General features: G+C 39.5%; 1 protein-coding gene across 1 annotated transcript in view; it reads left to right on the top strand.

The window, feature by feature from the left end:
- The window catches only part of EVI5 (ecotropic viral integration site 5), a 330,825-nt gene that overhangs the window by 131,439 nt on the left and 183,829 nt on the right, over positions 1 to 15,557 (top strand). The window contains 2 exon segments of the mRNA XM_030205945.1: positions 433 to 465; positions 1,112 to 1,255. Of these exon segments, the coding sequence (XP_030061805.1) occupies positions 433 to 465; positions 1,112 to 1,255 (177 nt within the window).

The raw sequence follows: 15,557 nt of genomic DNA, 5'->3' as shown, positions 1-15,557 counted from the left end.
CCTCCTTCATAGGTTTAAAGACAGTATGGCAAATATATTTATCCACAGGCTGCTTTAAAAAGAATTTTTTTTCTATTAGAGATGGCAGAGGTTAATAAGGCACTGCCCTATTTTTGAGAAATGCAAAGACCACTACAATAAATGAATCTGGAGCCTGTCTTCTGTATGACTATTGAATTTTTCCACATTCTACTTACCAGATTAGTAAAGGCATACAACAACAAAAGACAAATGAACATAATTCTTAAACACTGTTGTTTTTTTTTTTAATCGATTCAGTTAGTAGTGAATATAATTCATTCTTGAATTGGACAACAAAGAATTAGGGAATGCGATTTCATTTCTTATCTTTAGGTTTTGTCTCTTTCATTACTTTATTTTTTTATTTTTTTGTATCTGTTTCCCTTATGTTCCTGTCTGAATTTTTCCTAGGAAAGTGCTTCCTTGGCAGATAGATTGATACAGGTATAGTTCTTAAGTATTTTACCGTTTCGATCCAACCCCCCCCCCCCCCCCCCCCCCCCAAAAAAAAACAAAAAAAACAGAGAATCCTGTTTTTGATGCATGTTTCAACATGCATTCTACTAATTACATTCCTCTATAATACATGGAAGTTTTGAGCATAAAATATTTTGCTGTTATTTAATACAGCTGCCTATGTATTTTAGATAAGTGAAACTGACAAACTGCACGTTGTTTATAATCTTATTGCTAACCATACTGAACACATCATTTAGTACAACAAATTCAGCAATCAGTTTTGTTGCCAGCTTGTTTTAACACATTACCCTGAAATGGATAACGCAATCCCTAACAGAACTATGCATGTATAACCAAGTTGTTTGCATGTACTAAATCTATATTGAATGCAAAACTATATAGAAATTTATGCTTGCATTTTTTTTGTTATTTTGGGAAGTCATTGTTTTTCAGCAAATGACTAATAGAACTTTCCTAGACTGCTACTAAGGATCACTTTTTAAAACTGTTGTCCGATCCTGTGGTCCTTGGGATGATTTTGAAGATCATAAAGTAAAATTGCTAAACATTACAAAGGCAGTCTTGCATTTGTCTTCAGTTGCTTTCTATAAAAAAAAAATTATGTCCAAAGGGACAAGTGACAAGGGCCCAGGAGGCTGAGGAAAACTATCTCATAAAACGGGAACTGGCCACCATCAAACAGCAGAGTGATGAGGCTAGCACTAAACTGGAGCAAGCTCAGCATACCATCGGGGAACTCCAGCAGCAGCAATGGGTAAGGAGCCTGGTAGCACTTTACCTTATCTGTTTCTCACTTGATTATGTTTCTGTTGTTCTTGCATTCTATTTCTGCAGTTGTTAAAATTATTTAAGCTTAAACACTGCATTAGGCGTTGTCATTTTACTTCAATACAGTACTTGCTGGACCTGCTTTGTGATATTCCTTTTGGAAGTGCATCTTTAAAAGTCAGCTTTTTGTATTATCTGCTGAAGCTTTGTCCCAGAGAGTTTGTGTACCACCGTTTCCATACATGTTTGTCATTTAGTGACTCAAGGTCTGTGTCTGGACATAAGATCTTGAGGTACTTCTACAGTGCCATCACGCCAGGCCTAACATGGTGAAATGTAGAGGTGTAACACAAACTTGTGCAGTCCACAAAAGCAGAATACCCATCTTCAAAAGCTAAAAGGCTTTTATTCTTGCCACTTTAAAACACAGCCTGATGTGGCCCGTTTTGCCTTTCTAGAGGCTACGTCCGGGGTTAACAACTGTGTGGCAAAACATACATTTATTAAAAATGAATAATGACTAAACCATGAAGTAGTTTTGCAAAATTAATTTAATATGCATACTAAAGACGAGATTATCAATTTTCAGTGGAGACATAGTAATAATTAATAATTCAAAGATGTTAGTATATATATAATATTAATACTATTGAAAAGCACAAACTCTCAACACTTACGAATTCAAAGGTACAGGATAAAAAGCAAGGCACAAAAATTGTTAATCAAATCAAACATCTGAACACTAAAATCCAAATGATATCTAAATAAAACTCAGTCAATTTTGTAAGTTAAAATGTCAGATAATCATTAAACATTAAAAGGGACACATGCCTATTAGAGTCCCAAAGGGCACAAATGCCTATTTTTTTAGTAGATTAGTTCAAATCAAAAGCAGCAAAGAAAACAGATCAGCCTAAGAACAGTGAAAAAGGACATCAGTACAAGAAATTAACTAAGAGAGCCATGCCAAAAGATAAAATTGGAAGCATAAAATACTCGCAGCTAGCAACAGGATTCTTATACAAAAGCGTGTCTCCTCGTCCTCTCAATAAAATATAGGGTACAGAGAACTTAACTTCCTGTTACAGGTCACAGTTCACTCGCAAACTCCTTCTAAAAAAAACCTCTAAAAGAAGGGTAAAAACACTCCAGAACCTAACAAAAATAGCTGGATAAGCTTAAAAATGTAAAATTAACTAAGAAACCCAAAGGAATCATCAGAAATTCAGCATACTCAAAATCATGCATATTTAATTAGTGTCATCTCTTTAAAAAGCCTATAAAATAAGCCTCTAACAAAAGGTTAAAATGCTCTAGAATCTTTAAAAAAACAGCTGGTCCCTATGCTGCATATTGTCTGCAATTTTAGGGATCAGCTGTAAGAAGGACCTCAGGTGGCTAGAGATGAGAGTTACTTGTAAGTCTCCAGACCAGGCAGATGCAAGAGCAGCAAATTCACTTCCTCTGCTGCACCTTGAAGAAATATATAATAAAACCTCAGAGGCACATGTTGCTGAGAACCCAAGGTAAGTGCCTCCTATAACGTGTCTTGTATGTCTTCCATCAAATCCGTCCCAGTCAAGGAGGCTACATAATGCTTCAGTTGATAATAAGTGTAAAAATCCAAAGGTAAAATGGAATATTTTTGTTGTAGGTCAGAAAAGAGCTTCATGTAGCCTTCTTCTGTTAAAACCTGAAAAAGATAAACCACTCCTTGCTGAGCCCACCTAGTAAAGGTGCTAGGCCCTCAAGCTAGTAAAAAGGTAGGGTTCCCACAAATGGGCAAAAAAGAGTTGTGGTGGCTAAAAAATGGTGTAATCTACAGAGCCAGCGCCATATCTTTATGTAAATTCGCAAAAACGTATAAAGTTGAAAGGTTCCTGGGAGAACTTTTTCCCCTGTATATAGAATACTGAAATGGGTGGGAGCTGTGAGTTGAGTTTCTTCATTGGAGATAGAAAAGTGTGAGGTGGAGTGAAACCGGTCGTTTAACTGGCCACATTAAAATAACACAAATTAAGAGGTCCTAATCCCCCAAGAGCTGCCAGTGTGTGCAGGATCTTAAAAGATAATCTGAGACGGTTACCTTGCCAAGTGTAATGCTGCAAGGCTTGCCTCAATTGTCCTTGATCCTGCTGAGTTAAGAAAAGTGGTAACATTTGGACCGTAGTGCCAGACACATGTTGAAAAGGTGAACCCGCCCCCAGAGTGACAGTGGAAAGGCCTCCCAAGTTCGCAGTCTTGCTTGTGTATATATCAGTAGGGACTGAACATTTAACAAATGCAATAATTTCAAATCAATGAGGTACATACCTAAATATTTCAGGGCCGTGTCCTCCCACTGTAAGGGAAAAGGGCCCCTACAACTTGTACAGTTCTGGGTGGTGATAGGCATTGTTTTGGTCTTACTGAGATTAAGTGCAAACCCTGAAATGAAGCCAAAGGAGGAGACAACCCTTAGGACTTGAGGTAAGGAATTCTTCGGGTTGGTGAAGATTAGCAATGGGTCATTGGCAACTTTGTGTCGTGCCCTGGAAAATAGGAAAGCCAGTAGTGCGTTCCCATTCACTAAAAGTTGAGCTCTTGGTTCGTGATATACCACTTGAATATCAGCAAGAAACCATCCTTGAATACCCACCTATTGCAGTACCACAAATAACACAACACTGTATCAAAAGCTTTTTCCACATCTAAACTGATTGCTAGAACGGGTATGTTCTGCGATTTACAATAGCACATCGTCAGGAGGGCTTGTTGCAGATTTAGAACCAATTGCTCCCCTTGACAAACCCTACCTGACTTGGGCCTATCAAGTCAGGTAGATAGTCCTCCAGCCTATTTGCTAATATTTTGGCTATAAGTTTAATATCCATTTTAACTTAACGAGATAGGCCTATACAAGTCTGCTTGATCTAGTGGCTTATTAGGCTTTGGTATAAGAGTGATTAGTGCCGTGCTATTATGAGTAGAAAAGGCACCTGAGGCTACGACTTCCTCGAAATTGGCCAGTAAGGGTTTCAGCAAAGGAATTTGTAGAGCTTTATAAAATTCTCCTGTAAACCCATCAGCTCCCGGAACCGAAAATGGTTTCAATGTCTTGATGGCTTGCTGTAACTCTTTTGCATGAAGTGGCGCACTCAAGGCTTCCACTGCCAGGCTAGGAAGATTTGCCCCGTCTAAAAAGGAAGTAATGCCATTTTGTGAAGGGTTTGGCACTGCGGCATATATTGTCCTAAAATGGTGTTCAAAAATTTGAGCTATGTGGCCAGGCCGTGAAGTAAGGACCTCCTGTGAGTCTCGCAACATTGGCACCACTTGAGAACCCCCCCCCCAGGAATTTACAATATGTGCAAATAAAAAAAAAACAGACCTATTCCCAAATTTATGGAAGTGATATTTCCTGTACAGGAGGCTTTTGTTTGTTTTTTTTCGTGAATAAGAGTGTTTGTTTAGAGTTGTTTGGATGGAGATCCATGTTTCCTTATTTTGTGGAGAGGGGTGAGAAATGTAATAGCACTTAGTGCTCTGCCACCGCTTTTCTAGATGAATTATGCTCGATGCCAGTTTCTTTTTACGACAACTTTGCAATCACATCCTCCCTAAGGACTGCCTTTGCAGTATTCCAGAACAACAAAGGTTGTGTTTCATGTTGGCCATTAGTTTGCACAAACGCATCCCATCTAGTACCCAGGTATTTGATAAAATCAGTGTTTTGTGCCAAATAAGATGGGAATCTCCAACCCCTCCAAGTCTCACCCTCCGGGCAAGATCCTAAGTCAATCCATACCGGGAAGTGGTTTGAGATCTCCCCTGGGCCCACCTCTGCAGTCTGTATAGCAGAAAACAAATTGTGACTCACAAATGTATAATGGTAGGCGGGAGAAAGTGCCATGGGCCCTGGAGAGATGTGTATAGTTCCTCTCGGAGGGGTGCAACAAGCGCGTCAAGGATCTACCAATCCCAAGGCCGTAGTGAAGTGGCGAAGAATGCTCTGAGTAACTGAACCCTCTCTGGGATTTCTAACGCCTTTCGAGCAATCCTGAATGGGGGTCCATCATTAAATTCAAATCACCTGCTACTATAAGGTCTGAGGATTTATATGGGAGTAAGTGCCATAAGGTGTAAAGAACTAATAAGTAAAATTTGCGCCCCCCCCCCCCCCCCCGCCTGGTCCTTAAGGGAGTAAATATCTCCCACTGGTATCCTGAAATACCAATGTGGAGCTATAATATAAAGATTTATTAAATAAGATGGCCACCCCTCCATGTCTGCCTCCCCCCGAGGAAGAGCAGAAAATGTCCCCCACACCATTGATGCTTTAAATTTTGGTGTTCCAAATCTCTGTGGCGTGTCTCTTGTAGGTATGCAATGTCTATTCTATGTCTCTTGAGAGCAGTAAGTATTTTGGCCCATTTTGCTGGTAATGTGAAGCCTCCAACATTCCAGGAAATTATTTTGCAAGGGTTCCTGATATGGCATAGAACCAAAGAATGATGGCATGTGACAGTGAAATGCTTTTGGAACTCAGGGCACCCAGCCTTTACCCCAACTGAAGAAATATAAAAGAATTGTCTTCAGAGCCCTCTCAAAATCAACAGAATATAGCATACATAAAGCATTCTATAAATTTCCACTGCATCAGATCGATTTCCTCTGTCTAACCCATCCCACCCAACCAACCCTCCTCAACCTTTCTCTTTACTAAGATCATCCCCTAAAGCATCCACAGCTCCTACCACCCTCGAAAAAGGCGATAGGACAGAAATCACAGTCGATGCATGAGATCCCACTCTCCTCAAACCCCCCACCCGGTAAATAACTGCAAACCAATGGTATACGTAAAAAAAAAAAAATCAAAGTCACTAGAATCTCAAGCAACTCATAGTTTGTCCAAATCATGTTTTCTTCCACACCAACCAGGCTAACCCCGGTTCCAAAGAGGATTCTCCCTGGAGAGTGTTGAGATAGTCTTGGGCAGCACGATGGGTGCTAAAAGGGCACCATGCACCTTTTATGTTGATCTTAAGAAGTGCAGGATAAAGCAGCATAAATTTTTTCTTTAGTGTGGCAAGGTGCACAGATAGGAGAAAACGTGCATCTTCGCTCCTGTAGGGCCAATGATGAGTCCTGGTAATAGAGACTGGTATACCTTCATATCGCAGCGAGTCTCTCTTAGTCTGAGGCCCCTCAGGATTTCTACTTTGTGAGTGTAATTGTGGACTTTCACGATTACCACTCTAGGTTTCAACTGGCCGCCTTGTAGTGGCCCAGACGGTGCGCCCTTTCCAAGCACAGTGACTCTGTGCTATCAGAAAGAGAAAATTCCGCTGCAAGCCACTGTTCTAACGGGGGTCCCAAATTATGATCTTGTATAGTCCTCGGGCAGCCCTACAATCCACAAGTTGCTCCTATGTGAGCAGTTCTCGAGGTCAGTGAGCTGGTCCACTTGCTTACACACCCTCTTATCTAGGTCTTCCAGGGTCTTTGAACAGCCGGCCATTGAATCATCCAAACCATAAACCTGTTTTTCTAGATCTTTGGTTCACTGAGGTCCGTTTCTGCCAGCAAAGATTCCAGTGTGAGTAATTTGCTGCCGATAACGCTCTAATCGGGGTTCAACACCTTCTCCACCATGTCTGCAAGTTGCTGCAGCTGGCGCTCAGAAAAGACAAGAGCCTCTGCTACCTCCGCAGGCGCCACTTGTCCGTGCCTTTCTGTACCCGTTCCTCTGTCTTTTGTTTTTTTTTTTTTTTTTTTTTTTAAGGCTTCTCTCTCCACTATCTCTCCCCCAATTTTAAATAGACATTTGTCCATAGAATTTCAGAAGACAGAGGGATAAGAGCTGAATTGATGGGTGTACAATTTCACCATGCAGGGGCGGTTTCAGGAGAGCAGGACCTCAGAGAGGGGACCTGAGCGCTTCTGTCTCCTAACAACTCATCATGTGATGAAGCCCTTTTGTTTTAATAAACCGCATATAATTTTTGCTCAAGTTCAGTTGAATTCTGCTGACAGAAACCAATCAGAAATCCTCAAACATATGTGAATCACTGCCTATTATTGGTGCAAGTCGTGTATACTTTTTATGTGCCCATTTATAAATTGTCCCATGTATGTACTAAAATATGAGAAGCAATCTCCTGAGAGAAGGCTTTTATAAATAATCGCATAACTGATATGGAAGTGAGGATAAAAAGAGCAAATACTAGCATAAAGAATGATTATGAGTAAAGTGAGCTTGCAGCTTTTAGCAGAGTCTGATGCAGAGGGAAGAAACAGTTGATACAATAGAGAAGAGAGATTAGAAACCTAATCAGAATTAGAAAATACAGAACGTGAGTAGAAAGAAATATCAAGGTGAAGAGCACAGTAGCTGAGGAGACAGTGGCAGAAAGGATGGGATGAAGAGAAATTTTTGTTTCAACAAAAGAATATGAAAACTCAAATCTCCACACTGAGTATAAACCATGGGTTCTCAACCCAATCTTCAGGACAACCCAGCCAGTCAGGTTTCAGGATATCCACAGTGAGTGTGCACAAGATAGACTTGCATAAAGGAGGTTGTGCAAGCGGGTTTGTCATGCATTTTCATTGTGGGTGTCCTGAAAACCTGACTGGCAAGGTGTGTCCTGAGTAATACAGTGGATAGAGAACCACTGTTATAAAACATCTAAGTTCTGAACCTTGTGAAACACTCACAGAAAGTGAATATTTTGAATAGAGAGAATTAACAGTTCCCTAAAAGTGAAATTTGGAAGGACAGGAGAATATCAGACATGAGTAACCCAGAGAATTCAATGGCAAGCAAAATGTAACATTTTATATCCAGCATTTCATTATATTGAAACTTCCCATTATACAGAACATTATTGGGCTTCAGCCTGTATTCTGTTATCTGAACAAACACTATTATCTATCAATATTCAAGTGTTCAAAATGGTTCCATGCAAATCTTTCTCCTGAATATTCATTGTGGATATCCTAAAAAAACCTGACTGGCTGGATTATGATATGAAACTACAAGGAGATGGATTCGGAGGCAACATTTAAAGAAAAAACTTTTTCATGGAAATGGTGGAGGATGCCTGAAACATCTTCCTAGAAAAGGTGGTTGAGACAAGCAGTAACAGAATTCAGAAAGGTGTATGATCAATGGAGTAAGCTTCATGGAACTGCAGTTCAGCCCCAAACTATCATTGGTCTGTATTGTGCTTCCAAGAAGGAATGGAATGGCAGTTGTAACCCTTAACACCTTACTGGACAGTCTGGATAGACAACTTTAGTCTTTATCTACTTTTTTTTACTATGAGGGAATCAAGAGTCTATCAATATGAAAACCTGTTTTAGAAATGTAAAAGCAAACTAATAGTGACAGACCAACAGAGAGAACCAGCATCCAGAGAAGATTACCTCAGGGTGGGTCAAATCACAGCTGTCCTTAGGAACCTAGTTAATAAACCACAATAATTCAGCAATAAGCATTAACCCCCAAATTCTACATATTGTGCTAAAAATTGTGCATGAATAGGTTAAGCTCTAGAGCTCTTGCCAGAAGATATAGTAACAGCACTTAGCGAATCTGGGTTTAAAAAATGATTTGATAAGTTACTTGAGGAAAAGCCCAGAGACTGCTATTGAGACTGACACAGGGAAGCCACTTCTTGCCCTGGGATTGGTAGCATGGGTTTCTGCCAGGTACTTAATGACCTGGCTTGGCCACTATTGTAAACAGGATACTGGGCTAGAATGGACCATTGGTCTGAACCCAGTATGGCTGCTGCTGTGATTGTATATGACATTTTAATTGAACAAGCCATTTAGTGATGATAATTGGGTGCTAATCATTGGGGCTAATTGGTATCAATTAACATTTACACACAACTTTAGGCTCTGGGATCCGCGTGTAAATTTTATGTGCAGCTCCAAAAGGGGGGGAGTGTCCATGGAAGGCACCTAACTTTTAGCGCTTAGGGTGGTAGGGAGATTCGGTGCAGATTTCTTTTTGTTGCCATTTATAGACTTGGGTCCTAAATGTAGAGTTCAGCACTTAACATTCATAGATCCTTCTTCATTGAGTCATTTTCAATTGCTTTTTTTCACTGCTTTGCTGAAACAGCAAACTTCTGTTTGGCATTCTGTATTACAAGAAGCACTCGATGGTATAGCTCCTGTGGTAGCAATCATTCCAAAGCACCATCATCAACCCTGGCACCACCATGAGCTTTCTCTTTTAAAGAGAGAAACCTATAGAGCTGAATGGCAGTGGAGTAGATTTCAGACCCCCATTTTTTTTTTTTACATTACTAAGCCCAGCAGGCATTTTATCAGCATCAACTAAAGGAACCAGATGTGCTCACTATACCACACTCATAGATCATCTGTTAATAGTTTTCAGTATCTGTTTAAAATTGTAACTGAATTATCCGCTGTAAAGACTTCTAACCTTCTGCAGAGGACAACATTTGAAGACAAGGTACATAAACTTTGAAATGTCTTTTCAGAACCTTTATCAGATTTTTCTCCACCAGTTGCTATATCAGATGTCATTGTATTGTCATTTGAGTTTCCATTTTCTTCTGAGTGATCTCATTTACCTCTTTCTTTGCCTAAAATGAATAAACTTTTAGCAAATACTAGATCTACCATATGTGCATTAGACCCTTTCCCTCTTGTTGATTGTGAGGCTAATATTGGTCTACCTCATTTTTTATGGCTTTGATTAACCATAGTCTGTCTTCATGTATTGTCCCACTATCACAGAGGATCTCAGCAGTTTTTAAAGATAGTTTGTACCCTTCAATGGTAGCTGTTTACCACCCAGTCTCTAATTTACTGTTTCTTGTCAAATCAATGGAAAAAAACTTTTTTTTCACCCAGATTCTTGATTATGTTGAACAGACTAATATTTATATCTAAAGAATAGGATGATCCTCTACACACCACCAAGGACACTAAGGGCCTCCAAGGACTTTCGCTAACTACACCCTCTCCAAAAAGACATTACATGATGTGATACCCGCAGGCAAGCCTTCTCTGGAGTAGCCCCCTCACTCTGGAATGCATTGCCTGAAATGCTGTGCTTAACACAAGACTACCTCTACTTCAGGAAACAGGTGAAAGCTTGGCTGTTCAACCAAGCCTTTAATGGAAGAAGTAACTAACTTGTTAGTCTCACTCACACACACAAGGATTACTGCATCGGGACATGTTTATCCACTCCTAGCCTAACTGAGATAATGTTTTAACCATCTCTCTGACCTCACGTGCAACTTCTTCAAATCAGTCACCTTACTTTCTAATTCTTCCTACTTTCTTACTCATCTATATGTTACAACTTTGCCTTACCCTTCACTACCAATTATAATGTTCTAGTACATATTGTGTTTGTCATTGCAAGTAGTATACCATATCATGCAAATGAGTTCTGAATAGAACAGCCAAGCTGGGAAGATTTGAGGTCCTCTTAATAAAAGTAAGAATAAATAAGTGTGATTTATAACCAGCTGCAGTTGTTTGAAGCAGAATATTTTGAACACCACGTGGTAAGACAACATTAGAATTAGAATAGTTCACCAGTGGTCCCTATTTAGGTATTTTTAAGTAGTATACCATGCCATATTTTGAATTGTTACTTGAATATTTTTACTGCAGTAACTGCCTATTGCTCTTGTTTGATCTATTCTTACTGTACACCGCCTTGAGTGAATTCCTTAAAAAAAAAAGGCGGTAAATAAATATCCATATTAGATGGGTTTCAGGAAGGACATGGCACCGAAACCATACTTATGGCCTTCTTTAATGATGATCTTAACAGATTAGGTACATGACATGTTGCTTTAGTAGTATCACTCATTCTCACAGCAGCATGTGATCTTGTTAGCCGCTCAGCTTGGCTTTGCAGATAATCTGCAATAAGTCTATGTTGGCATAGCAATTTGGTGGTTTTCATCATTTCTGTTGGAGTGTTCCTTCTCTGTCTCTTTTGAGGGATCACAGTCCTTTCTCATTCTTTAGGTTGTGGTGTACTGCAGGGTTCTGTATTTTCACAATTGAGCACCCTTGTTTAAAATATAGGAACTAGTTATTTTTTCTATGCAGATGATATCTTGCTTTTTTTCCTACGATGATTCCTCTAGTCCAAGTTTATCACCGCTCCAAGCCTGTCTTGATTCAGTAGTTAGCTGGTTAGATGCCCAAGGATTAGTTCTGAATCTAGATAATTTTGTAGCTACTTGGATTATCGGCCACTCAACCAGACTTTCTTTGGCTCTCTGATTAGGGTGATTCCTGTTATGGTTGTTGACACTTTTAGACTTCTAGGTGTCCGGATTGGTTTCCAGCTGTCATTTTAGCACAAATGTCAGCTATAGGGAAGGCATTTTTTGTGGGTAAACGTTTGAGGAATTAAGCCTTTTCTTACAAAATCTGCCCAGCACATATTCATCAAACAGTCATTTCTTACATTGATAATTGTTATACAACCTATGCCAGTATTTCTTCTTCAGAATTAAAGCCTTACAAATTATTCAAATACAGTTTTGTCTTTTTACTGGAGCCAAGAAATTGCTTATCCTATTCCTTTGTTTTATCAGCATCAGATTGCTGGTAGGCATTTAGTCCAATATAAGTGTTGACACTTGCCCATAAAGTACTATATACCGGAATCCCATCCTGTTTGTCCTCTGCTATTCATTTTCATATACCCGCTTGTATACTGGGTGCTCTACATGATTACCATCTACTTCTACCATCAGCTGCTCATTCACATCTGGAATTTACTAGACACTCCACCTTTTTTTGTGGCGTTCATTTTCTTTGGAGCACTCTACGTTTATCAATATATGCTGAACCTTCTTATGTAAAATTTAAAATTGTAATAAAAACCCATTTATTTCGTTGTGTTGTGAAAACGAACCTTTTCCGGAGGTGCGAAGGCAGTAGAATGAGAGGACATGAAATGAGATTGAAGGGGGGCAGACTCAAGAAAAATGTCAGGAAGTATTTTTTCACGGAGAGAGTAGTGGATGCTTGGAATGCCCTCCCGCGGGAGGTGGTGGAAATGAAAACGGTAACAGAATTCAAACACGCGTGGGATAAACATAAAGGAATCCTATTCAGAAGGAATGGATCCTAAGGAGCTTAGCCGAGATTGGGTGGCAGAGCCAGCCGGTGGTGGGAGGTGAGGATAGTGCTGGGCAGACTTATACGGTCTGTGCCAGAGCCAGTGGTGGGAGGCGGGGCTGGTGGTTGGGAGGCGGGGTTAGTGCTGGACAGACTTATACGGTCTGTGCCCTGAAGAGGACAGGTACAAATCAAAGTAGGGTATACACAAAAAGTAGCACATATGAGTTTGTCTTGTTGGGCAGACTGGATGGACCATGCAGGTCTTTTCTGCCGTCATTTACTATGTTACTATGTATTTTAGCATTTGTGGGTTATGATTCAGAGGGAGGGTAAACAATTTTTTTTGCCTTTAGGGTTGTCTACTGAAATCTATATTCATTATTTTTCTCCTTTCTTATCATGAATAATGTTCTTTCTTAAAATGTTGAACATTTTAAATTTGATATAACCGCCTAAGTAGTGGTATGATGATGACAGTATATCAAGTTTAGTAAACAAAAACATTAATAGCATTGCTTGTGAGAGGGTTGCCAGTATTGCAGAAATATTTCTGCTCAACCCAAGGAAATATTAGTTGAGGGGAGGAGTAGTTTAGTAGTTAGAGCAGCAGGCTGATAACCAGGGAAGCTGGTTCAAATCCCAGTATGTCTTCTTGTGAGCTTAGATAAGTCACTTAACCCTCCATTGCCATAGTTACAAACGTAGATTCTAAGCCCTCTAGGGACAGGAAAAGACCTATTGTACCTGAATGTAACTCAACTTGCGCTACTACTGAGAGGCATGAGCTAAATCCAAAATCCCTTCCCATCTCCTCTGCAAAACCGTTCATTAATATCGCCAGCTTATTGCAGATCATGATAAACTTTGTGATCCTCAATAAGCCCAATCTTTTAAGCTTTCTCACCTGTTCCCCTTCCTAGGTCCTTAGAGGTAAAGTAAGGCCTGAGTTCTCTCTATCCCTATAGATGAAGCCTCCAAGCTTTATGGCCCACCTCTACCTCTCCCGTTTCAAGATGCCTGAGGGGGTGCAATCACTTACCGCCCTCTTGACATCATGAATTGTAGTTATTTCATTAAAAAAAAAACAACAGGAAGCAAAGATATCCAAAATAACAATTTTTGCTAGAGAGCAAACTGAGGGAGATTGCAGTTAGTGAATGTGAAGGCTCCAAATAAGAAACAGAGACCTCAACTCACCATAGGGCACCCTAAAGCAAATTTCAAGCCCCAGACAGGAGTCTGTTACTAACACTGCTCTCTATAAACACCTGAAAAAAAAAAGACAACCGAGAAAAAACTACTGCTCAGAAAAACTGGTGCAGCTAATCACCATCAAAACCATGTTCAGCTAACCACAAAAGACTCTTCCTAACAAAAGCTGTGCACAGTTCCGGTATACATCAATGTCAATATCAGTCGGCACTGTACCTCAAAACCCAAACGAGGGACACTTGTTTCACGGTAAGCTGTGTCAGGAGGAGGAACGTCACTTTCATTCTTTGTTTCCACTGCTCTTTTTTCTGGGTATTTATAGAGACCAGTTATAGTAACGGACTCCTGTTTGGGGCTTGAAAGTTGCCTTAGGTGTTCCCTATGTAGAGTTGAGGTTTCTCTTTGCTTCTTATTTAGAGCTATCAAATTTGCTAACTGCAATCTCCCCAGTTTGCTCATTAACAAAAATTGTTTTTTGATTATATGTAGTTATTTCAGCCTTTAGGGTTAGTGCTTTGAGCATGACCAGATTACTAGTGGTGCTGTACAGCGTTTATAAAGTTGGCCTCTGATGCAGGCAAGATGCTGAAACATGTTGGGCTGAATGAATACTGGTATAGAAGAGACTGGAAGCTGGTCTCTGCTGCATTTGTTATTAATTTTTTATTGGGAATACATTTTTTTTATACATTTGGGCTGATTTTTGTGTTTCTTGTGGTTTAGATTTGATAATTGGATATAGAAATTCATATTGGGCCCATTATTCAAGAGCATTTGTGCGGTTGGTAGCAGGTACCAACTTTTAAGTGATTTTAAAAAATTGCTGGTTATATAGGTAATATTTGGCCATGTAAGTCATATAATCCTAATTATCTATTTTAAATTTAGACAGTATTTGGGGCAGTCTGAGGGCAGGGCTAAATGTTATATAGTAGTGAAATTCAGCCACTCTCCATGTTTACACATTCAGGTCTGAACACAGAATAACAGGAATAACTTTAAATTGTTGGTTTAAAGTTATGGAGCATTTTCAGCATTCACGCTTGGGGCCCTGTTTACTAAGCTGCACTGTAGGTACACTAACATTTTTAGCGCATGCTAAAAATTAGGGCACACTAACACTAGACACCCATAGGAATATAGTTGAACTCACAGCTTGGTTGAATATCTGTATAAAGTAACGTGCATTAAAGCATCCATATTACTTTGGTTGTCCTACTCAATATTGACCTTTCAAATGTTAACTGGCGCTGGGTATTCAAGTCACTGTAAAAATAGATTTCCACTTACAAATAATTTGTACTCTAAATTTCTCCGTTGGGCTCTTTAACATTTGTCTTTGGTGATTTAGGTATGGAAAACTATATTACCCTTATGGACAGTATGCATAAATCTGATTCTACTTCATGCCAGTACTGAACATAATTCTCAAGCCTATGGAGAAACCTTGTATTTTATTTTTGTGGAGTGTGTGATGCAGAGCAAATAACTTCACAACTTAAGGTTTTTGTTATATATTCTGAATTTTATTTACAGTAGAAAGTACAAAGGACAATATGAAATTCATAATAGGTACCTCATAATGTATGAAATTACTTTGATTGGTTCATTGATTTGTTAGATGATTTTATAACAAGTCAGTGCTTTTTGTAAGTTAATTATCATATTTTTTCCATCATAAAATATACTTTATTTGGGCTACAAAAAAAAAAAAGCCATGATGGTTGGTGGGCTGGTATCTCCCAACTGATGACTTGTGCCAGTTACCTTGACTTTCTCAAAGACCGAATCGGACCTGGGTTTTCTGGCAGAGCCCATTCCTCCAACCACTGAAAAGAGGAGACCAAGGGGGGTGGTGGGTTACAGGAATAGAAATGGGAAACGTGGCTACAGAGAGAGGTAGGTGAAAGTCTTCCAGTTTCTCTCACCAGATTGTATAGACACTGACAATT

The sequence above is a fragment of the Microcaecilia unicolor genome, chromosome 6 (genome assembly GCF_901765095.1).
Source record: "Microcaecilia unicolor chromosome 6, aMicUni1.1, whole genome shotgun sequence".
Classification (NCBI taxonomy): domain Eukaryota; kingdom Metazoa; phylum Chordata; class Amphibia; order Gymnophiona; family Siphonopidae; genus Microcaecilia; species Microcaecilia unicolor.
The sequence above is the reverse complement of the archived record's forward strand: the minus strand, read 5'-3'. Positions and strand labels throughout refer to the sequence as shown.